The 25,680-nt window shown below is 42.5% G+C and overlaps 1 protein-coding gene across 2 annotated transcripts in view; it reads right to left on the bottom strand.

The window, feature by feature from the left end:
• Positions 1–25: 25 nt before the first annotated feature.
• The window catches only part of if (inflated), a 67,094-nt gene continuing 41,439 nt past the window's right edge, over positions 26–25,680 (bottom strand). Inside the window, exons 5-12 of one of the 2 annotated variants that reach the window (XM_043415496.1) lie at positions 17,719–17,780; positions 8,197–8,245; positions 7,752–7,850; positions 5,918–6,096; positions 5,380–5,615; positions 4,577–5,204; positions 1,670–4,363; positions 26–1,569 (exon numbers count right to left, since the gene is read on the bottom strand). In XM_043415496.1, coding sequence (XP_043271431.1) covers positions 1,477–1,569; positions 1,670–4,363; positions 4,577–5,204; positions 5,380–5,615; positions 5,918–6,096; positions 7,752–7,850; positions 8,197–8,245; positions 17,719–17,780 — 4,040 coding nt within the window. In that variant the 3' untranslated portion in view covers positions 26–1,476. The remainder of the gene's footprint in view (positions 1,570–1,669; positions 4,364–4,576; positions 5,205–5,379; positions 5,616–5,917; positions 6,097–7,751; positions 7,851–8,196; positions 8,246–17,718; positions 17,781–25,680) is intronic. The other variant, XM_043415497.1, reaches the window with a different exon arrangement.

Consider the following 25,680-nt stretch of genomic DNA (forward strand, 5'->3'; position numbering starts at 1 on the left):
CAAAAATAACAGGAAATTTCACTAATTTTGAATTAATATAAGTATTGTATTTTTTATATTAAAACCTTAACTCTGTATATACACGTCAGTTCTGAGTTCTCCCACGGAACTCGGCGACACAAACCGACACTCGCTGAAAGTTATTACTTTTTCAATATTTCCTTTCTTTTTAACTAATTAATTGATTTATTATTGCGATATTTAAGCTATCCCGTAAGTTTAGTAAGGAATTAATAATTTACAGATTGTACACACGTTTCTGGACCGTCTCTCCCTGTGTCCAGTGTTTTTTTTCCATCCCGTTACAATTTTCGGGCGCAAACGCTAAATAACGTTATAATTCTAGAATCTTTAATAAATAATTGTTTCCAAGTGATTTATTTTTTCTCTCGCGAGTGCTGCAACGAGAATAGGCACTTTTAATCATTTTCATTACATCATTGCCTAACTACTCTCATAATATTTCCTAGGATAGGAAATACCATTTCAATCGGATTATGCTCTTGGAAAATTTTGTTTCACACCGCGACAATTCTATATTTTCGATCGTTCGCGATACGAAACTTTCATTTGTTCAATACGTCATTCCAAATGCAAAATATAAGACAAAATTAATGTCAGTGTGCGAGATCTCGAAATGAAAGAGAATGAAACGTGAAAAAAATAGTGTGAACAGGCTCTGACCAGGAGCTCGCTAAGAAACAAATGTTTTTGTTATCATAATCGTAGTGTGCTCCCTCAGCTAACAAGTACAAAAGTTATCGTTATGTCACATATACGACAAAGTTAATGAGTATTGGGAACAAAAATTGTGAACGATCGTAAAAATTACGAATATTATGGCAGATCGATCTTGAATTTTTCAGTCAAGAGGGATAAGAAACTAATTACTAAACTCGTCCAAACTATACTTCTAGTTTTCATTTTCGGCCCCACTTTGCCATTGGAAGAATGAAGCTTCGAATGCTTTTTCGATTCGATTCGAAATCAATGTTCCCAATTATGTGCGAATCGAATAAAATGTATATATATATATATATATATATATATATATATATATAAACCGTTTCTGACTAGAAACTTGTAAGATCGAGCTGCGGGAGCTGGAAGGAGTATTCATTTGGCAGTAAAATTGTATAAAATGATAAGAATAGAGAAAGAGAATTGTCGTTCGTTATAAAAATTGTTAAATTTCTTACGATCGTGTAAATACGGTGATGATTCTACTGCCTCTACGGAGGAGAAATTTACACCATCGAGAATTCATGATAATCGCGAGAAAAAATTCGTTCGATCGTTGAAAGACGTTTTTTTCAGCTCACAAAGATTTAATCGTTGCTTCAAATAGTTTTGGACCTCCTTCGTAGCTACGACGAATCACAAGATCGTGGATGAAGGCACGGGCTGGCTGCTTTTTCAACGATTTTCTCGTTACGAAAACCGCGATTTGAAAAGACACTTATTAAATGAGATGCCTTAGAGATGATCATCTCCATGGAAATGGCCATTCCTGTTTAATGGTTGCCTCTCTGGAGCATCCGTGGGTCTGTTTCTCTTGAAGAAACCGCACTGTGGATGAAAAAAGAGGAAATTTTTGAAAATTAGTAACCCTGCAAAATTAAGTATATAAATATATAAACTGGTAAATAGTAAAGCGAATGAAATATACCTTGTGAAGCAGCAGGATAAGCAGAAGGAGAATGATCGTTCCAGCACAAGCGGAAAGTACAACGACCCAAAGTGGCACAACTTCGGGTTCGGGGGCGACAGCTTTGGGCTGTAGATTCGTGAAAATTTCATGGCTCTTGATGATGTCAGTAGCAGGTTTGCCGATGGAGGGTAATCTCGTAACTTTCGAGATGATTTGCGTCGAAACTTTGAGTTCTTCATGGAAAGCAATTTTTTTCAAAGTTGCAGCTTTCACTCGGTACCTCGCGCTGATCCAAGCTTCCTCGTCTTTTTCGAGACGTCCGAGGGTGCATCGGAGAGTAACGCATCTCGCGGCTTCGCACAACGGCAAAATAGTCTCTTCGGTCGGTTTACCATCGGAAGCAGGGAACGAAGAGAAATCGTCGTCGAGTTGAAAAGCTTCTCTTTTGTGGTGTCTCTTCTGTTTCTCGATTTTACGGAACTCCTGGACGCTCATGGAATCATCGTTTTCCTGCTCCCGCCGTTGTCGCAGGCCACGTTTACGGAATTCTTCCTCGGCCCCATACAACTTTGAATTCCTATGATCAAAATCACCTGTATTTTCATTACGCGAATAAGTTCGAGACCCGTGCTGACTATCGTAGGTACGTTTTTCTTCGTGGCTCTCCGTCCGATGAGTCTCGAACTCGGTGTTGCCTTCTCGTCCGTAATTCGAGGATTCCTCTCGCCACGATCTCTCTTGATCTTGTCGCCTCGTATCACCGTCGACATTGCGATAATTCTCGGTTCTCGTTGTAAACGATCCTCGACTACCAATTTGTGAAACTCCAGCGCCGCCTCCGCCGTGAGTCGTGTAAGTCCTCTCCTCGGTGTAGCTGTAAGATCCTTCGATAGGGAATCGTCTGCCATCTTTAAGCTGAATATAGCCTCTTCCATCTTCCGTGACGACTACGAGGCCCTCGATCCTCAGAAACCGACTCTGAGCGTCTAACGAGCCGTCCGCGTAACTAGGCGCTCCGTACCGGTTCTCCAGCGGAAACATAGCGCCACTTTTGAACTCTATGTACTCTTTGTTGTCCTCGGAAATCCGGAACCTGCCCAAAAACTGCAGATACTTTTTGCCCTCGCGATTGTAAACCTCGTAACCAACGGCGTCTTTCGTCAAGGTTGCAAGAATCCTGTCTAAATCTTGAGCCGTTGTGATGTTTCTCAAACGGTAATCAAAGTCTCGAAGACCCACGGTTTCCTCGCGATTGCCGCTTATGGAAGGGCTTATCGAGCCTTCGTTGTGGCTTATTCCTGTCGATAAGACCGAAGTGCCGCCTCTGACGACACCGTGGGACAGAGAGTCGTCGCTGTTTTCGTAATGTCTTTCCGTACCGTAAACATAATCTTTCGGTCCCTGGCGCGAGCGTTCTTCCTCCTCTTGACGTCGTCGCTCCGTTTCGATCCTCCTTTTTTCTTCGTGGATTCGTTCGATTTCGATTCTCTCAATTTCTTCTTCTTGCCTCTTTTTCTCTTCGTAATCCTGCTGCGAGAGAGTTCTTGAAACGTTGACAGTTGTGACGATGCCTCCGCGATTCGACCAATCGTCATCGATTATAGTAACTTCTCCGTTCGCACCTGTTACGACGCTGTGAGTTTTGTTTTCCTCGTGTATGCTGCCGCCGATGGTCGCGTGTCCACCTCCCGGCCTCGGACTCACTGCGCCAGGTAAAATTCCTTCTCCACTGTCGTATGTTCCAGGATATTTTTCCGTTGGTCTGCCACTGTTTCGACCGGGACCGTGGGAGATTCGATACTTTTGTTCGAGTTTCAGACTCAGCGGATTCGCGTTCGCTGGCCCGCAAACAATGGGGCCGGAAGTTTCCGGCTGTTCGAGCAAATAAACGAGATCATCGTTCGCCAACGTTGCCGCGGGCCAACGAAGGTAAATTTCGGCTTCTTCGATCCTCGAAGGCCCACGATTTCTTATTGTGTAATTGTGAATAAAGGCCGGTCCGTACTCGAGCTCCGTAGTGATGTTCGTAGACGTGTAATTTTCAGGGTTATAAAAGAGATCCTTGGGCTTGCTCTCACCCTCGATGAGCATCTCGGTTTCTACCCATATCTTCAACGAGAGGTGCTGCTTGTTGTCGTGAGTCGTTGAGAATGGTTCAGAGTTGGACGAGTTTACTTCCATTGCGAATTCGTAAGAGGATATCTCTTCCTGTATACTCATGGGTTGCAAAAGTACCGTAAATCTTACAAGGTTACCGTTTGGTAATGGATTACCGATATCGCACTTTAGCGTATTGTTGTTCGATTGCCTCGGCGCTGAGCAATGGACGGGTATCTCAGCCTTGTCCAGCCTCTCGATCTTGATGTAATCTATGCCAGGCGGTAACACGAGATTGTACGTTGCCTCGAAGGCATCTTCGTACGCGTTTTGCACGGTCACGTCGAGCTCGATTCTCTTATCCGAGCCGAGAAGATATTTAGCCACGTTCGATTTACAGGTCATTTGAAGATCGGGGGTGCAGATGTTGTCCGAGCCGCAATTTTTGAATATCGATACCGTGTCCTTTCGCGATGACGTCGTCGCCATCACAGGACGAAGGATCAACGACGGGTCGCGTTCGCGGTCGTCTACCCATCTCTCGTCGGCGAGGCCTATTCGCATCTCCGCATCGAGGGACGTCAGCTTGTCACGAATATTCGGGGTCACGTATACCTGCAAATTTTCAGAGTTTAATTACATTTTTTCCAATTTTTGTCCGCTACGAGAATGGAAATTATTGGATCAATCATCCACGCTCTCGAATACAGTGAAAGTTAACAAAATTTAAAACGCCGAAATTATCTTGGATAAAATAGTCGAGTTTTTTAACCGAGTTACAGAATTTCGACCTCGCGCACGAACGAGAAAATGTTTAATCGAACTGACCTTTACGGTGCGGCAGTATTGTTGATTTCGATCGACCGTTATCGTCTGATTCATCGTGTGTCTGCCCTCGAGTTCGAGGAAGCACATGCGAGGGCTCTTAGTTTTCTTTACGTCGAGCGCGTACTGTACATTAAAGTTGTATCTCGAAAGAACGCCATCACCGGTATATTTGAAGCAAGCTCTCAATTGCAGGCACGTGACTCGGGTGCCGTCCGAAAGAACGCATTGTTTGTCGTCGAGAGAAATGAGATGAGACGAACCACCGTAAAAGTTGACGTACGTGTCGTTCGGGACCATTTTAATGACTGGCCGCGATCGGAAAAACATCGCTGCCCCAGTCTCGTAAGATCCGACAACGATATCGGGATACAAATTTCCATCGAGATCCAACCCGCCGGCAATCGAGAAACCGAAAGTTTGCACGCGCGTTGGTAGCTCCTCGGCGTAAATCGCTTGCGAATATTTCGACGAAATACCTTCCGCCGAACCTTGGTAGATGTAAACCGCTCCACGACCCTCCGAACCGGCATACGGCGCTCCAACCGCTACGTCACCGTAACCGTCTCGATCTATGTCACCGAGATAGGCCAGCGACAATCCGAAACGACCACGATTTGACTCACCGTCTCTGCAAATTCATAAGCCGCGTTGTAAAGTTTAAGTCTTCGGAGTGAATATTCGAAATTGTTTTATTATGTGCTCTCAGTGTCTCGACGTGGGTAACCAAAAGTTTGAATTTGAGTATTTGTCAGAATATTGAGTCGAGAAATTCAGGGAGCGTACGAAGAAAAAAATGAACGAACCTCTCGTGAAAGAGATCGTATTTCACCGGTCCCTTGCCATAGAAAACGTAAATCCTGCCGGTCTCAAAGTTCATCTCGGTGTTTTCAGGAACGGTGAACATGGGAGCACCGACTATGAGGTCGTCGTATCCATCGCTGTCGATATCGCCAGCAGCTATCGCGTATCCAAAGTAACTGCCCATTTGTTCTCCGGTTATGTTACGAACGTGGACCATTTTCGAAGTGAACAGTACGATCTGTTTTTATTGAGAAATGTGAAAAAAAGTCAGTGAGTTGTCCAAAAATTTCGAATCGTCAGAGGCTTCGAAGCTTCGATATTGTTGAGTCGCAGTTTTTGAGGATTGTGCAATACTCGTGCCAATTGGACCCACAAAAATTTCAAGTGTCAACTTCAAAATTTCTTTCTTCAATTTGGCCAATTTTCTATAATAAAAACTTTATCTTTCAATTTTCTTAATTACTAAGGAACTGTTACCCCTAAAAAGTCTCATTGTAAGATTCATTCCATGCATTGATGACGACTGAAAGAAGAAAATACCTTTCCATGAAGGTCTGCTCCACGTGGCATTCCGACCGCGATCCCATTGTCTTCTCCTTTGCCAACGAAATCCCCGGGTGTGATTGAATATCCCAAGTAGCTGTCATCTTCCCACTTTGGAGATTCTTTGGTCATGAGAACTTTGTCACGATTGTTTACCAGCTGCGTGTACATTTGACCTGGAAAATTGATCGTTACGATTTAAAAGTAAGAACACCGATTCGTTCGTGCTAGCATTTGCGCTACGAGTTTATGTGTTGTTCTATTTTTATTTAGCGTTTAATCGCGGGCATCTTTAAGCTGCAATTATGTGTGCGGTTCATATTAATAAAGTACTCGCTATTAATGCGCTAGATCTGATGTTTTGCTCTAGTACGAAGCTTTCGGAAGGTTGGAAATTATTTCCATTCTTCTTCTCTTTGCTTTATCGATGTTTATTCATGATTTCAAAACAAAATTATTCCGGGGGGAAGCGTTCTACACGGTCGACTGACGTTTCATCGACTCGCGGGAGGACTGGAAAAGTATCGAAAGCTTTCTAATACATATACATAATAATTTGTTGAAAATATTTTAATATTTTTTGAAATTCTATCAATTCAGAGATTTCGCGAAATGAAAAATTGACGAGAAGAGTATTATTTTTAATGAATTTTTTCAATACTTTTCCAGCACCCGATTAAAATGGGATGCTATGGCGATGATTTTTTTTACGTTTTATAAAGAACGAAAATAAAAATGATAAATTCTGAATAATTATGATTTTGAAGTTTGCATCGTTGATTAATAACGAAATTCTTTTGCTTCAGTCTCCATCGATTTTTTGCAGTTGTACAAGCAACGCAAAATGCTCTTTAGATATCGAAAGCCGACGAACAAAGGAAAATGTGATTTTCGTTGTAGCGCAACGATGCAAGCATCAATGTCACAACGAGTGATTTATCTTTAACGCCACGCCGATTCATTACGTACTGCGACACGATCTGCAAACGAGAGAAAGCTGTAAGAAAAGCTCGCCCACACCTGTTAGACCATCCCTCGACTTCGATCCCCGCTGGCAGTTAAATGGGTCTAATTAATTTCGTCGCTAATTACGGGGAGGAAGAAAAAAACGAATTTCGAACTACATTTTTACGAATGTTTTGGTGCTCTGCTGCTTCGGGTCAAACAGATGCTTCGCAATACCGAAGTTAAGTTGTTATTCATTAGAGCTGGGTTACCGGTTAATAAAGATCTATCGTGAATGATACAAAGCTAAAGACTCTCGTAATGGCTGTATTAATGCAAAATTAGCAGCACTGCCAAGCAGGGTGTCAAGGGAGGTTTTCAATCGATTTGATATAAATATATTCATTACATCAATGAGACAGGGAGTGAAGTTCAGGGTGGGTCGAAAAAACACACACGCACACACGGGGACACGAGTGTGGATCATCCTGATCTTGTTCCAGATTTTTTCAGCCGCACCCCAAACCATGTGACATTAATATCGTTTGTCAAATTAGCAGGGAGTATCAAATTTTACTCGCACTAATTGAAGCGAACTGAACAAAATTTTTATTGGACCAAAAAAATCTTCGGAAAATTGGATTTTTCCAAATATTTCATTCGACCAGAGAGAGAGAGCAATTCTTCGAACATTGCTATAGATATACTCGAATTATCAGAACGATACACCCTGCATTTAAACACAATGTTAATATGGCGCATTATTCGTAAAATACATGGGAGAAAAAAAACGAGAAATATTAATTTGCAATTAAAAGGGGCTCGGCAGAGGTCGCTTGGGCCTTGGCGGCGTGTAATTGCGAGCTTTTGGGTATTGAAGGGTCACCTGAGAGACTTCTTTCACCAGGAAAGACCCCAAAATCTTCTTGCCCGGGCGGTGCAAATGGATATTCTCTCGCAATTCTCAGTATCGAATACAGCTGACCTGTAATTTTGCGAACAAGAGGATTGCGGTAATTTTGTGTGTCCTTTTTCTAGCCGAATATCCTGGGCTATAGAGATCCGAAGCAAAAATGTGAGAAAAACAATTTTTCCAAAAGTGGCCACTTAAATAATAAAGATTCTTCGTTTATTTCGCGAGCTTTAATAATATCCATAAAAATGGTTAATCAATTATTATGAAAAGCCTGAAACGAAATTCATTCCCGATAAAAACGCGCGATTTCGTGATTATTCTTTCTCCTCAAGAAATAATCATTACGAAACGCGTGACTTTTTTCACGTTGAAAAAAACAATGATTTGTCGATATTTAAACAAGTCAACGACTCACCCTGCCAATACCAGCTACCAGGAGCACCAACAAACACTCGTTCGCCATCCTGTAAAGAGAATAAACACAATTGTTGCATTACTGGACGAGCCAACTGGGAATAATGTGCTCAAAAGTGAGTGCAACTAAATTATTTGTCATGCGATAAAAAAAAGCCCAGCCGCATAGAATTTTCTTCGAGGAGGATTTTTTGTGCTGTTCTCACGAGACCCCTCTCCGGGGACCGAGTATTCTCATGGTGTTCTCGTTATCTCTGGGGCTTCGTACTTGGAACACTTGTGAGAAAAAAAACTTTTCCGGCAAATTATAAGTCTCGAAGAGCGAAGGAGATTAGACGAGAACGAGTGAACTCGTTGACTACTTTACTGCGTCGTGTGATTTCTCGGTTCGGATGAAATATTAGAGGATCGTCGGATGTTCGAGGCTCTGTTATGAGTTTAGGAATTTTTCTTCGGACCGGAAATGACATTCGAGGCTGTTTTTATCAGCGGGGCTAATGAAACGAACGAGTTCAAAACCCCAATTACCGAACTAATTGCTTTGCCCTTTGTCGTCATCGATACTCATTCGTACTTGAAGATGAAAAAATGAATCATACCGTTTACCAGTTTGATCATAATATTTTTAATGCTGAATGAATTAACCTTGCTGAGTGATTGAAAAATGTGAAACGTTCTTGAAACGAATAACTGGGGACGGAAAAAATGATACTAAAATATTCATAAATTACGTTTCGTGATTGTTTCCAAGGCTCGAAACGGCTTTGGTGTGATGTCGCTTCCAAGTTTTCTCTGTAGAACGAATCAAAGATTTATTTGTCGAAACAACGAGACTGTAAAATTCGTGAGGGACTCGAGTTCAAGCTTCGGAGTTACGCATGCACGGTAAAATCTGCATAAACCTTGCCCACGCGTATCGTCTAGTTACGTTTAATTATAGCCCATCGAGCTCAAGCATGTCTCTCTCGTGTGTACAAACTCTCGCGCCTCGAGATACTCGAGTGCGCTATAATACGTGGTTAGAATTGCGATTGCAGAGTAATACGAAGCGCAGGGCTCAGCATGCAGACTCATAGAAATCATAAATGCGGGATCCTCTTAACCCCCATTTCTGTCTCATATTATCCTTTGTAATAATACATTTTTTATTTCAATCTCTTTTTCGATTATTGAGTTCTCAGATTTGTCGTCCAATCTTTTTTTATTGAGATTTTCAAACGAAAAATTGATGATTCATTTTTCAATTTCTGACGCAATCCGGAGCAGGAAAATTTGAATTCACATTATCTCGACAGTTTTGATTCTTCTCTGTAAAAATAATTATTCGAATAGCGAATTTTGAAGTTAAATTCTACTGAAAAATGTTAGAATAAATGCAAAATGTTCGATTTTAAATAAATTATTTCAAATGAAATGAGAAATACGTGACGGGTTATAAAATTGTACAACTATTGTGAGTTCACACTTTTCATGTTGAGAGCAGTATTAAGACACAGAAGCCTTTTCGAGACCACTCGATCCAACCGGGGGAGAGTAGATCGAGTGCCACTTGAAATGTTGGCCCAAAACAAGCATATCATTTTTTCTTTTGATCTCATCGTTCCCATGAGCTCTGGGAGTTTGTTTCCATAGTATCCAGGCATCAGCCATCGTGATTGTAAAATATTCTAAAACTTTCAATTATTCGATAACGATTCGCATTTGCGAATAATCATTTTCGTTCGATATTTTTTATTCGTTCTCTCGTTTTTCACCTTCTTTTGACCGGAAGTTTACGACGAGACAAAAAATGTGCTCAGAAATAATTAACGCATCGTCCGTACACTTTTGCATAAACACGTAAGCTCGTTACGTGTAAGGCCGCGACCTTTGAGAGATGTCGCATTGCCGTTTACACTTGACGCGTCGTAACGGTAACGCAAAGTACACGTCGCGTCTTCTGTCGAGAGTACAAAGGATTTTCGGATCACAAGTGAGCAGCATTTCTATGTGTGAGCGCGGAAGAAAGGAGCAAAAGAGGCAGTAAACCAGTCGAACAATGCCAGTCGCTCAAAATTCCCTCTTCATTCCGAGAGTTTGCACTAAATCATCGCTGAACGCCGAAAAAAGATGTAAATAATACATTGGATTTGTATTTAAGCCGGAGAGAAGCGATGAATTCAACGAAAACAATGAATGTGAGTGAAAAAAACATGACTTTTGTCACAAGAAATTTCGATCTGGTGAAAAATCGTTTCCTAGACAGCGGCTCCGTCTTTTCCCCATTCGAGTGATTGAAAATTTATTGAATTTAACCAGTAGTCGGTTCGAATGCGTGTTTCTATATTCAGGAATGAGCTGCATCATCGAGTGGGCACTCGTGGCTCACAACTCTCGACGGTATTTAACTCGCTCTCGCCTTAAGGTTTGACCGCGCATACAACAGGCTGCACACGTACCGTTGTGAGATACTTCCGAGGCTCGATGCGCCTACGCGTTAAAAAAGCTCGAGCGCACGAGCGTGGCTACCCACGCGGGCTAAAAAGAAAAGTGTTACGATACATAACGCGTATACGAATGTACGAGGAAGAAAAAATAAAAAGTGATTCAGAGTTGTCGAAGATTAGCGAGCATTCGCGGTGTGTTTATTGGCGTTACTCAGCGCCAAAGTAGATGGGAAAATCATTTCGTTTATATTTTTCTCCGACTTTTTGGATAAGCTCGAACGTCTTCTGCCCCGCTTTGAAGCGCGATTGGGACGCTGGATTTCTTGCAAAAGCTCCGGAGACGTATTTTTATGCAGCGGAGTCGAAAGTTCCTGCAACGCTTCTGGAGCTCGGCGACTCGAACGTCTCGTGTTTCACTTATCACAGCAGCTTGCCGAGATCGTTTATAAGACGCGTTTGTCCCAAAGAGGATGAAAAGATGGGAGGGAGAAAGGTGAAACAAGAGTAGTAATACAGAAACGCAGCGTTTACAGTGGAGAGGATCAAACCCGACGCGTAGGTGGTCCCGCAGTGAGGAGGGAACACGCGGAACAGTGACAGAACGCGAAATGTCCTCGCCTTAAATGGCCTCCTCTGAAACTCTCGTTCTCCGAGTCTCGAGCTCTCGTCGTCTCCCAACTTTTTCTTTTTTCTCAATCACAATTTCTCTCCTTGTTTTCTGAATGTCGACGCGCAGCTTGAGGAGTGTTTCGTGAGAAATAACGAAAAATGGAGCGTCCCGATTGCCTCGACAGAGTGTAGCTCTTCGTCGTTCCAGTCTTCGGGATTAAGTAGGCGAAAATTGTAATCGTTCGATCCGCTATACCCGAGGAGTTGCGATTTCTTCATTCGTCGCAGCTCGTTCCTCTTTCCCCGAGTGCAATTCGCAATGTCCAGCAATGAAACGGGAGCCAAGAAAATGCGAAGGATTACGAAAGTCAGCCGTAAACAAGTGCACTGATATCGCCGGCGATGCGCCGAGTCAATGAACTCGGGCAAAAATCTTAAATTCTCATCTGAAGCGTGTCTCGGATGTTGGTGCACTCGTGTTACGAAACACCCGAGGGGTTTTCGTGCTCCGAGCACCTGCGAAAATCTCGAGAGACGGTGCCAGTAGATTAGGACGGCGCCAGGCCAGACACGATTCGCCAAATGTGTGGACCTTTGCTTCGATTTCGTTTTCTCCCTCCCACAATCGCGTGGCCTCCGTAAGAGAACGTTCATACGTATTTATATACGGCCTTATATAGCGTTTACACGAGAATGTACGCGAAAAAAAACGGTTCGAAATCGAATGGAAGCCCGCACGCCCGCACACAAGTTATTTATCGACAAACAGAAATATTATTTGTGCAACGGTAGTCCTGGAACGAACGAAAACGTACGTGGCGCGAGTTCGCCGCAGGGTTCGCACGGTCCTCGAACAATGGAAGGGACCTTTGCATTCGAGAGAGCACCCGAGATACAACAATATCAACATACGTGTGTGCAGTATTCCGTCTCTTTCTTCATCTCTCTCTCTCTCTCCGCCTCTTTTTCTAGCTGTCTCGTGTTCGTGCATTTGTATAACTATATGTATATGCGTTGCGTCGGTGGGCGCATCGAGCGTGACTTCTGTACCGGCGCCAGAGCCGGCTGTCGAGCCAAAATCGTTTATATTACGTGTTGTGACAGTAGACGCATTTTTTCATCACGACTCCAAATACAATGCGAGCACACGTAGCACAAAAAGCCAGGACTTTTTGCAAAGATTTAATCGTCAGGCGATTCTGTCTCGGACCTCGTCGCGAAAAGCGTCTGCTCGCTGTCGCTCTTTCGAGCTCATAACATATTGTGCTCGACTCCTGAAAATTCTGCGCTACTGGTTGCGATAAATAAATTATTGACGTTTGAATAAAGGTTGATGAACTCGCGCGCAAGTAGTTTTGTCCGTCGCGCGAGCGAATGACTCGAAACGACGAATAAAGTAGCTGCTGATGAGACACGTGATGAAAACCGTGAACAGAATCATCTTTTCGTCAGCAGCCTCGGCGAGCAGCAGCAACAGCGACGACAAAAGCAACGATCATTACCGTTTATGGCGTGACGTCCTCGCGCGCTTATATACATTTATCCTTACGAGTGACGGCGCAAGAGAAGAAGGAGGAAGCGGAGAAAGAGCGTGTACCATATACAAAACGAATATGTGTATACGATAATATGAAGAGAATGGTGCACGTGCTCGCTCCTGTCGTTCTCGCATGTTAGTAATACACGAGAGACAAGAGGGATGGGAGGACAGAACATGAAATACCCCCTACGGAGAGGAGTCCTCTTCATTTTTTTCTCCCTCTATCTATCTCTCTTGTGTTCGCTTACAAGAGAAAAATTTGCAACTGGAACAATGCATCCGCGCTGGAGCGCTCTTCTTCCTCTTGGCAATCCAACTGTATGCTTTTCGTATTCGTATATTACACATGTATATAAAACTCGAGCATTTAAGTTTTTTTGAGGATTGCGAGCTCTACGTGCATGGGCTACTCCGCGTAGATTAAAAATTCTCTTTGTGCCTCCCATCTTACGTTTCCGGGGCTCGAAGGCTTAAGGAGTTTCGGTGCGGTCGATCCAATGTTCTCATGCTAAGCCGTGTTGAGAACAAAAAATTTCAAAAAGTTCAGAATTCTATAAAATTCGGTGATCACATTCTTTAATACCAAACTAGTAATTAAACACGAAAGATCACGCGTACGAGCATAGTGTTTCTTCAATGCTTAATTACTCGATAACTATGCGCAGAAGAAAATTTTGAAAAAAATTGTGCTTCGCACTTTACGTTGAAGAACCTCATCACCAAATTTTGTCAATTTCTCAACATTTATTAACGTGTACCGAAGCTCCTTAACGCAAAGGGAGAAAATCGCACCCTCGAGGCAGGGACAACTGAACGAATGCTTTTCCTCATTTCAAATTGTTTCTCAGCCTCTGCTAATTGGAGTTCGCGAAGCAAAGTAGACGAAAACTGAGATTCCTCGGAGCAAAATAGCCCATATATTTATTTATGCATATATATAACTATGTAAGTGCAGTTGCTCCGACTTCTGTTGTTCTCTGTTCGTTCTCTGATGTCTACAAGGGAAACGCTCACGACCCACACGAATTGTGTACCCTGGCGCCGAGATCTTTTCTCCCTTCTATCTCTGCCTCCTCCCGTCCGGCACATATTTTCGAAATAAAAAGGATAAAAGAATTTTCGCCGTGTCCCCAAGCGCATGATTGAAATATAACGCGCTCCAAATATGTATAGGAGAGTTGTGTTTTGTCTCAAGATATAAGGAGGGACGGAAAGAAATAATGGAGCCAAATTTATGACGAGGATTTCGCTGGGCCTTGCATTCGTCCTCGTATTTTATGGCGGTCTTGCGTGTGTGATTAACTCAGAATTGAGAAAAATAAGCGCAAGACCCTTGTGTAAGAAAGCCGTTCAATTTCTTTCGCATAAATAAAAGAGAAATAGAGAAACGTTCCGAATACGCGCGCGACGTATAAAAAGCGCGCTCTAACGTACCGCTGAATCTTTCGCGAAACGCCATCTCATAGGATACGCTTATAAAGCCTCTTCCATTATAAAACAGTGAATGAAATAGCTGCGTGAGCTACTCCCGGAGAAATAAAAAAGATGAAGAAAAAGCGCGTATGTAGTTTTGCGATGGAAGAAAATTCATTGTTATTCCGAAGAGAGAAAGAACGCGGATTAGAATCGTGAATCGCATTGGGGAAAGCGCGATGAAGCAGAAAAATTCTCTGGACGAACGTAAGAGAATCAACAGAGAAAATCAATCTTTTCTTATCGCACGATGAAAAATATATATTTATTAGGGTGATACGCACATAAAATCGATTTTTCGATTTTGATCAACGACGTTGTTTATTCCTTAGCCGAAATAAATGTGAAAACTTGTTAGCAAGGCCTCTGATTTTTTTTAACGTCTCAAATTTCGAAAGAACGCTTTTTTCAACAAGCGCCAATATCCTCAAAATTTCTGGCCTATATTCAGCTCAAAAAAAACAATTTTGACTGGCCTGCTCGGACGTTAATCTTTTTTCAAAGACCTAAATTTCGGGTGAATCATTGATTCGTTAAATACTTATATTTTTTTATGTAAAACAAACAAATCGAACTGATCATGAACGTTGATCGAACTTTGGAGCTCTAATTTTGGAAACGTTACTTTTTGACCAGTACTAAAAGCTCTCAAAGTTAATCGAAAAAAAATGTCGATTTTATTTGCATCGCCCTAATATTTATATATAAATAGGGATAAGAGAACAGAAGAAGATAAAAAAAGGGTGGTACGAGCCAAGCAGTCCGATTCTTCGACATTTAACATCCACTTTCAAGCTCTGATCTTGGCTAGATAACTCGAAGAAAGACGTAAAGACGCGGAGTATAGAGATCGATCGAGGTAGATCGATCGTCGAACGTGTTTTCCGTCGATCGTTTCGATCGTCCCTTTACATCACCCTGAATATATATAGCGGCTGTGCGTGAATGCATGTCCGCGCATATCTTAACTCGCATTGAGATTTAGTCGCGGAGTAAAGCTTGGACGTTCACGAAATGCGACAGCTCTTTTCGTACGCGTAAATATATTATGTATATTTTCTCTTGGTATATACGAGACAATGGGCATTTGTCTGCGAGTGCTTTTAAGCCTGAACAGAGATTGAATTTGCCTAAAGAAATCGCTCTCGAGTGGCCGCAACTTTGTGCAACACTAAAAAGATAAAAGATTTTTCACTTCTTCCAATTCGTCTCGCGTTTCGCTGCGCCGAGTCAAACGTTTTTTCATTGTCAAAGTGAAATTGTCAAAGTGAAATTGTCAAGAAAAAAATTGACGTCCGATAAGTTTGGCTGATTCTACTCCGAGATCCAGCTTCACCGATCGAGGGTGCTGCCTGTTTTTGGACCAAAGTCCAAGCTCGTCGCCACACCGTGCTAGGATTAAGGGATGAAGAATACGAGAAGGGATGCGCTTATCGAGGAATATTAACATTGAATGCTCGCGAGAGAAATCTCGACGAGGGAACCTCTAAGCTCGCCCGTGCCTGCGTCGCTTTCTCTCTTCTTCTTCTTCTTCTTCTTCTTCGCGTCTCATTCCATCGCGGGCGGAGATACATGAATTAAACATCCAGTGTATATACTCGACGGTATACACTCACAGGCGTAGTGGTCAATTCTGAATTATACATTGGTCGGTGATAGCTCTCGGCTGAGTGCTCAGGGATTGTACCACTATTTCTTTGGCGGTGATCGAACTGACCGACTACTCGATATTTATACCCTGCTCGAGTATATGCCTGGACAAGAATCAAGTCCGTTCTAGCCCGGCTGAAAGAATCCGCTTTATCAGTAGCAAAAGGGCTCGGCATATCCTTCAGACCGGAGAGATTCACGAGAAAAGATGAAACTAGACTGTGGTCGGTTGAGAATTTGAGAAGAATGAGCTAGTGACACACTTTGCAGTACTTTGAAAACCTTCACTACTTTTGGGTTCATTTCTACCACACGGAGAAAACGGATTCGTTTTGTGTAGTAATAAGGAATATATTATTTTTCAAGAACTTTCATTTAGCCGCACCGATTACAAACGGCATAGTATTTTTTGAATTTTGCAACATTTCGTCCCTTTAATTCTAAAAAACTTTATGTGATAGCAAAAAGTGATGCAGGTGAGAACCATATTTCGTTTTCTTTTCGAGTGCATGTTATTCACATCGTGTCAGACTAGCATTTACTGATAAGTCGAAATTTATTGGAAATCGCAAATTTTTAATGTCAGCGTGGTAAATTTTATGATAAATACACGAATATATACCGAATACGTGTGACATTTTGCGTACATAGTTTTTTTTCAGGGTTTCCTCCCGAGCATACTTTACAATATAAATATTTAAAGTAACTGAAAATAATTTTTTCTATGCTTTGTAGAGAAGAAGACTCTTTTTGAACAAAAAGTGTGACTTTTGGTCTTTTTACTATGGTGACATTTCGTATTACTGCGGTTCGAATTAATGCTGCAATCCAGTTACTATATTCTTAATACTTTCCTCTAGAATTTTCGGCCTCGTTTTCTGCAGTTCAATGAATCCAGCATAAAAAAGAGAGTAAAAAGCGTTCTTTTGGTGACGATTCTGGGCGCTTTTCCATCGACTCTGTATTTCACAATTGCACATACAGAGCTTGTCACACGCGCATTATCACATATTCCACAAAGACTTGCGTATCCGAGAGTTCTCGAGTGTAAAGGTGGAATTCGCGTTTCTCGCCATATTCGGAGCGTCGATACACCACCAATATACTCTTCTCTCCCTCTCTTTATTTTTCCCCTTGTTTCTCCGTCGTTCTTTTAGGCTTGTAAGTACAAGTCTTAACTCTTACTGCGACACGAGAACGCAACACTCGCGTCTGTCGTGGTACCTTCGTAAAGGATTTGTTGGGAGAGTCACTCGTATGTTTATAAATGTCGAGTAGTGGCAATGCTAACGCGTGCGAAACCTCCATACCAGAGTTTCATGGGAGACCACTAACTTTTTCGATAGTCCGCATTTATTCAACGCTCGTAGAAGGGTTATAGAGAGATGCTGCCTCGATGGCAAACAACTTTGAACGCTTTCGGACTTGTTCGCTATACAACGTCGACATTTTCTTTTTTTTTGCACGCTCTATTCCTATTCGTTCTTCAACCGGTGTGAATTCAAACCGTTCGATGGAAAAGCCATCCGATGAACTTTCTCGAAAAAGAAACATCCGCATGAAAAATTCATTGATTCTAGACACGCGATTGCTACGAATCCCGGTAAATTTTACAAAAACCGACTATTCGTGTTGAACCGAATGGCAATATTTTGTTTCGTAATTTGGTCCCGAAAACTCCTCGATATTTCCGCTCCATTCGAAATTTAATGAAGCTTGCAACGAAATAAAAAAAAATATTTTTTTCGTTTATTCCGTCAGACTCCAACGTTGCAATAACTTCGGCGTCGCGAATCGCGATGGTTATTTTTCAAATTGCACTCACCTTGGACAATGCGGCAGAAAATCCAGCCTGACAGGAGCCTTGTTTGTGGTATCCATAGTTTTCTAGAACGTAAATAAGAGATTATTAGTGTACAATCGAAGCGTTGATTCGTGATACAGTGGAAAATCACGTATGCAGAAGGCGGGAGAAAAGAAGAATAAAAATATTGTCCCGGATCCGGTGACACGATGGTCTAAAAGGCGAGATATAATATGGGTCTCTCAAGTATCGAATGTTAATCGGGTCTATAGAAACTCGAATTGTCCACGCATCGCTAGGAATCGCGTCACGAAAGGGCACGCGTCATTAATCCGTGATCGATTCTGTCCGCGTGACGACTTGGACGTCGCGCACACGTTCGTTTTCCACGGTGCGAATGTACTCGGTATGGCATACGTTCACGATTCACAATCGTAAAGGAAGCACAATCCCCTCGAAATCCTCTTTGTTCTTCCTCCCTCGACGCTTCTGACATTTCCCGCATAAAAGTGTCATAGATATACGGTCCAACGATATTTATTACTTCTCTCTATTATAGCGGTTCGAATATTAAAAATTAAAAAAAAAAAGAATCTCATTGCTCTTCCTCCCATTTCCTCTCTCCTTCTTTCATTCGCTACGAGTCCGTTGACCTTTAAAGAATTACACGATTTCACATTTGTGCTCGCGAGTAAAGTGCGTTTTGCAAACGTAAGCTGCTCCCACTGCGTATGATATTTCAGTAACACGGGGGACTGGATGCAACACGAAACGCGGACATGTGCACGAATTTCACGTTGACGAAATCGGCTGTACGAGGAAGCTTGAAAATGTTGCGGGATTGGTTGCCTACCCGCGCGGAGAAAAAAGTCGAATGGGTAATGTTGCTTTGCAGTTTTTTGTTTCGTCTTTTTCTCCCTGAATTATAAAGCGTCAAGCGCGCTTATCGGATTGAATTAAAATTCATCAAATCTATGAACAATGGTGAGGAGAACGGGAAAACAAAAATGTCAGGGAGGATTAATAAATTGAGATTTATAAGTCGTTCTCGAAGCTATCATCGCGCAGCATGAATCATTGCGGATCTCGATGCAGCATAATAAATCTGCCAAGCCGAGGGGAGAGCGTCGGATTGACACTAATATTGTAATAGCATAATTACACATGCGATAAATCAAATACACTTCTCGTGCGTAAACAAGACACTCTGGAGTGACTCTCATTATTTCATTACCTAAAAAAAAATACTCAAATTACGTCCTTTGAATAGATTTTCTGACTACCCCGATGCAATTGCGAGCTGTGGGAGACCCACGGCTTAAAATTACGATAAATTTCAAGGAGGCCCGAAAAAAACACTCTCTCCGTATAGTCAATTATTCCTGAGAGAGAAATATCTGAAAATACACGGAGAGAGTTAAATTTGAAAAATCACGGTAACGATAGTGCGATGACGAGCTGCAGTTCATGATATTATTATGGGAGAAAAATTGAATTTTCCTATAAATTAAATAATATTTACTGTTCAAAGTATAGGAACTTTTACGGGAGTATTTGGTAAATTTTGACGTCCTATCTGCAATATTTACTGTTATAAAACTGAAAATTCTGCAAGATATTAAAAATTTTACAGTGTGTTACAGGAATGAGTACTTTTCGTTAACTTGTCCCCGCGGCAAATATTACCGTTTAATTATCTCCGTGTATTCTCGAGACTTCGAAGAACGTACGTTTTGCAATGTTACATCGTACGTTCTATAGGATCGGATATAAATTCGAAATCCTTTTTTTTCAAATTCAATTTCAACCGAATGAAAATATTTTTTTTGACTTCGTTCTTCGAGGTTCACGAATAAAACTGTCACTGCCTCTTGATATTGAATTTTTCTTAACTTTAAATTATTTTTTGAGAAAGAGTTGTTCTTTTTTCATTGCTTTTTACAATGTGAGCATATGACATTTCGAATACGTATTCTCTTTCACGTTTCCGTTCCCACAGATCAATAGATTTTTCGATATTTTTCCATCTCTTTCGAGCACCCTTCGATTGGAAATAATGGATCGAAGCGTTGACTGCTCCTGTGCGAGCTCTCGTCCGCTAAGAAATAGTTGATCACTCGACTTGGCTCGTTCGACGTTAATACGCACGTGAATGATAAAACGTGTATCATTTAGCCAAACGATAACTGTACAAAACATTTCATGACAATCTGCACTGTTGCAAGAAAACGGAGAACGGTGCGCGTATGAAGCCTCATGGATAATTAGCCTTGCGCGCTCGCCTGCCTGTTCGCGGGGATTAATTACCAACGTTAATACGTTCGTATAATACGACGGCTGCATCGAGTCTCGAGACACGAACGCAGGCCCAGTGGCGCTCTGACAGTCGCTCCGCCCTCCGCGCGCATGCCAATGCAGTCTGCTGTACTTTTCCAGTTGAATGTACCGACGACGTATTTCATAGAGAAAAAAGAACAAGGAATCGAGCGTGTAAGTATAGAAAAGTTGAAATCGAGCCACTTTTCATGGGGAAATTTAAGATGAAAAATGGATGATCACACGCCTCGCATTTCCAGGTTCTCTCTCATTTTATTTCTCGTTTGATTGAGACGCAGCTCGAGATTGACCGGGATTGCGATTTCTCGTCCGCATGACCTGGACGCGCGTTCGTTTCGTAGTACGCCGCTCTCTCCAGGGCGATGATCCAGCCCTGCATAGCATTTTTTCTTGGGTTTTTTGCTCGAAAGAAATGCATTACCAGTCACGCAATTATATCAATCAAGATGGGAGAGAAAAAGCGAGGTGGAGAGCTTCTGACCGAAGAGGAGAAGCGAACGGATCGATAAAAAGAAAAACTCAATTTATATAACCATTCCCACTTTGATCTCAGCAGGAAGCGTGCGCGCAGAAGAACCTCTTGAAAGCTCTCGTTTCTGCGAGATAAAATTATCGCGACGAGTAAATCTCCCTTAAATACGGCTAATTATTACAGAACAATTACAGCTATTTCACGGAGAAAAACAAGTTGATATTTGATGCCTCGTATTCTCACGATCGATCATAATTTTATAATCGCACGGAGAGAATTTAATTTGAAAAATCACCGTGCAGTAACGACAGTGCGGTGACGAGCTGCGATTCATGATATTATTATGCGAAAAAAATCGAATTTTCCTACACATTAAATAATATTTATTCTTCAAAGTAGGAACTTTTACCGGAATATGTGTAAAAGAAATATCCGGTCAAAGGTGCCGTACTTTTCAAGATTATTTAAATATTTATTTCGCAACGGACACGGCAGGGCTATGTTGTCGCTACATCGGCCTATTTCCCCATTCTTTTTATATGCTCAGCCCTTTGTCGAAGTGTGTAAATCACCGATTTAGTGTGCTACGGAATTCGAAAGCGAGTGATCGATACCTACATCGAGGCAAAGACATTTTACCGTGATACACCGTAAGATTTACTAAACGTTTTGTAAATTTTAGTATTCGTACCGTAAGTTTCACTATCTGCAATATTAACTATTTAAAACTGAAAATTCGACAAAATATTAACATTTCGGAGTGCGTTACTGGAATAAATATTTTTTCGTCAACGGTACCATGTCAATATAACAAAACGTCAAAGTAACACGTTAAAATTGGTAAAAATAACACGTGTTAAAAATGACACGATGTCAAAATAACATTAATTTTATCACCATCATCGATATCAGCATAATCAATATAATAGGTCCATTTTCGTGTTCAATAATCGACGAAAATGGAATCGATACGCACACTCGATCGAGGGTTTATCTTATTTGTTGCTTTCTGTTATTTTTCTTGCATGTTATTTCTCTTGTGTGTTATTTTTGTATGTTATTTTAACTTTATGTTATATTGACGTCTCACCTTCGTCAACTTGTCCCCGCAGTTGAACGCACATCCGCGGTAAATTTTACAGTGAATTTCACGCTAATTACCGTTCGATTCTCTCCGTGCGGATTCGCTAATGTTATAAAATATCTTTATTCTCAACGTATAAAAATTCTCTATAATGGACGCAAAGTCTCGACCATCAAGTGAATCGTGGCTATGGATTAGTACACGAGAAAATCATGAAAACTATCATTCGTAATAGATCCATTCCCGTTAACCGCTTTACGCGCCGAATGAATGAAGTTACTGTATTATGCGCGAGAGGCCACGAATACGTGGATATGTATATTGTCTGAGCAATGTAGGCCTCGCTCTCGCGCGTGCGTGGGTGCGCGGCAAACGCGTCGACGAACTTCTATCGAAAAGGAGGAGATCGAAAATCAATAATGAGAGTAAAAATTGTCCATCTTTCCCCGCATTATGTCCTCGTTCCCCGAAGAGAAATATGCTGGTTTCTGGTCGTCGATTCACGTGTATCATCACCCACGAGCTCTTGTTTCGATCGGTGATAACGTGTCGAGACGATACGTGCGCTCAGTTTTACGAGGCTTCGCGCGATGAAAGTCCATCGATGCACCGCGATCCACGAAGAATTGGATCGCTGCAGCGTAAATTTAAGTTGGACGATGCGCGATCTCTCATAGCCATTCGCCTTGCTCCCGATCACCAACACGATCGTAATTCAAGTAGGATCAAGTGTTAATTGGCCTCACGCCGTCAGCAAAACGCCGGCGAATTGACGCGCGTTCTCGCTCTTCCCCCTTTTTCCTGCAGCCGCCCATCATGCGATCCCGCGTGCAATGTTTTTTGTGTTCGTTTCAACGTCCATTCTCTCGAACGATTTATCGACGAGCGCATTCAAGATCGTCGAACTTGACGAGCGAGGAGCGGAATGTACGTAGATGAGTTTCGGGGATCAAACACACGCTCCCAGATTATCCGCATACATCGAATCCTCCGCACCGTTTCTGCTCTGTAATATACGAGGAAGAAGAGCGAGAAAACGGAGGATGCACGTCATAATGCATTTCCTGAGCGGTTGCAGATCCCCCGACTGTTTGAGACCTCATTTCTAAATTTAGAGCATTACTCGCACTTTCGCACCGCCGCGGTGTTTTCGGGCTTGAAAAAGTTGGAATCAAACTCTGCACTGCTCTCGCCAGGCTACGCGAAAGAAATCGCGAGTCAGGCTAAGTATCGTCAATATGATTGACGATCTAGCTGAAAGGCGAAACGTAAAACAGAAACTTTGGAAAGCGAATAAATTTGACGAGCATTCTGCCAGAAGGTGGAAAACTCTTGGAATAATCCTAGGCTACGAACATAAATAAAACCTCATGAAAAAGTAAAAAAAGGACATTTATGCTTGCGCGATTTTCAACATTATTTCAAGGCAACATGGTCGTTTAATTGTCGTCGCAGTTTAGCTGGCGTTTCAGCGAGAAGCGAGGTGATGGATGACTCCGCGTTGGTAGGCAAGAAGGTACATGTGCTAGCGTAGCGACGGAGCTTGCAATCTCGGCGCACAAAGTGCAAAGCGTCAACATTCGCAAGGCGCTGGACCCGCGCTAAACAGACTCTCGTGTTACCTTTCCGTAGCCAGAAAAGGATTGACGATAACGAGCGTGTGTCTACGACGAACGTGTTGAAGGCGAAAAAATCAAGTGGAATGAAATAAAATGAAAGAATCGCCCGTGGGGAGAGCAGAGCGAGAGCACAGACGCGATAATACGCGGAATAAAACGGAGCATTGCGGCGCCCTCCGAGAAACTTCTCTCGCTCGGTGCATCAACGCGACGATCCGAGACGCTCTAAAAAGTCCTCCGCCGGCTCTACGATTCTCGGGAAATATTTCTTCTCCTCCTACTCTCCGTACAAATTGTTTAATTGCGGGCGTCGCTCTATCGTTTTTTTTCTACATAATGCATTACGAATGTGTACACGCGGAGACCGCGCGCGTACATGAGACCGAGTCTTTGGAGAATATCCGCAAGAAGCTTTTCTCGCGATGTATCGCGGGCTCGAGCTTGATCGTTCGACCGTACGAACCCGCCTTGAGAATCCCCAAGCTCATTTCCGCAATTTTCGCCGCGCACTGCTCTCTCTCAACTTTCATCAAATTTATCACTCTTCTCGCCTTGACGCTCGACGCGTCATTTCTCTCGGTCGCGAAAAGGGGTCGCGCTTTTTTCCCCCCTCGCGAGAAAAGTTGTGCCCACCACGCCTCCCGAATCTCCGAGTCTCATATTTATAGATGCTCTCGCAATTAAGGGTGTCCTCCCTCCCCCTCCCCGTTCACTCTCCTCGCTTTCTAAATTTCTTTTCCCTCAGTTCGTGTTCATCAACTGTTCTACGGACTTCACCGTTTGTATTATCCCTTGGAACACATGCTCTTGTATTAATTATACGATGAGCAACAGGAGTCACGTGTTCTTACGAGCTGCACGAAAAGTAACTCTAAATACGACGCAGATGGCGCCCTTTCCACAAACTAAATAAATACAAATATTGTAGCTCTTATTCGATCAACTACTGCTCCCGACGCGTCCACGGTCAAATCGGAAAGTAGCAGGTTCATTTTCCTCTTGAATTTTAATTAATGGTTCTAGCTCATGGAGATTTCATCATCACCGAATTTCTATTCAATAATTCATGTGCTATTACCGAATGCTTAAAAGAGATGAAAAATGGCAGGAGCAGAAACTTTTCCTACGTAACCCTGTCTTCACAGAGTGGCCCAATTTGCTGTACCAAAAACACGCTCATGCGAAAGGAGTACCTTAACATCCTCTCAGAAATCGCGTTTTCGCGCACGAAACGTGAAGAAGTTGCTTCACATTTTTTCCTCTCGTCGCGGTGGAATGAGATTACCGAGGAACGGAGAAGAAGATTTTTCGCCCAATGCTGGTCATCCGTAGCAACGAAAGTAAGCAAAAGTTCTTTTTTCATTGATGTTAGCAACAATGATTCGTCGGAAAAAACAATTATTGTCCTTTAACGTCAGGTGGCACGATGTTCTCGACCGGAAATTCTCTCGTCTCACTGTATTTCAAATCGGGCCGTTGAACACGTACACAACGGCGAGGGTCCCGCTGCTCTCTTCCTCTCTGTGCCTCTGTTTTTTATGGTTTGTGCCGAAGGCTCCGTTCCGCGTCGCGCGTGCGAAGGACGCATGTGCGCGACTGTTAATCGCCAGGAAAGTGCGTTGGAGGGGTTGTAACGCGAAAGATAACGAAAAAAAAGAAAGTACCAAGCCACCGGATGCTATTTGCATCCGGAAAATAAAAGTACAAATATACAAGCGCGACGTGAGAGTTTTACTGATGGTGGCGAGCACGCACTTGACTGCGTGCTGCGGATAAAACTCTCGCTCGATTGGTGCACTCAAAAGTAGCGAGCGATATCGAGTTTGCGATATGTTCGATCCGTGGAACGAGTATCTTTGAGTGGCAACTCTAACCACTGTGCGAAAGTATTTTTTAAGGGCCTTTACAGTTCAACTGACACGATTGCTTCGCTGTACTTGAGTTGAAAAAAAATAATGACCGTTGAGAGATTGCTTAGAGCAACGGATTTTTTCTACGCGCTTATTTTTGTTTCCTAGAATAGCCAAAAGATAAAAGCATTATCGTACGCTATCCGGAATGAGTCCTGAAAGTTCCTCACGCCCCCAGAACTTACATAAATCGGCAGGAGTTTGATAAATCCGCGTCATTCAAACGCCGTTTCGAAAAAACAGAAGAAAAGACTCGCTCGAAACTAATAAACATGTCTTGCGAACAGGAGCCCGCAACTTATAGTTACGAGATAAGTACGAAAGTGATAACGAGGGAAATGATCGCGAGCTTGACGAAGAGAGACAAGAAATTATCTGACTTGGTCTAGACAGAACATTATCGCTCGAGGATGGAAAAAGTAAGAGGGTGAAAGTGCTTTCCCAAGTGATCAACTGACCATCGAATTTTCCGAACACCGGGCTCCATTTTTCCTCATCAGTCTGAAAGAGCATTCGAATCTTACACACGACCCCGATCCAGGACTCCAACTTTGCAAACTT

Source organism: Venturia canescens, chromosome 3 (genome assembly GCF_019457755.1).
Source record: "Venturia canescens isolate UGA chromosome 3, ASM1945775v1, whole genome shotgun sequence".
In the NCBI taxonomy this organism is placed as follows: Eukaryota; Metazoa; Arthropoda; class Insecta; order Hymenoptera; family Ichneumonidae; genus Venturia; species Venturia canescens.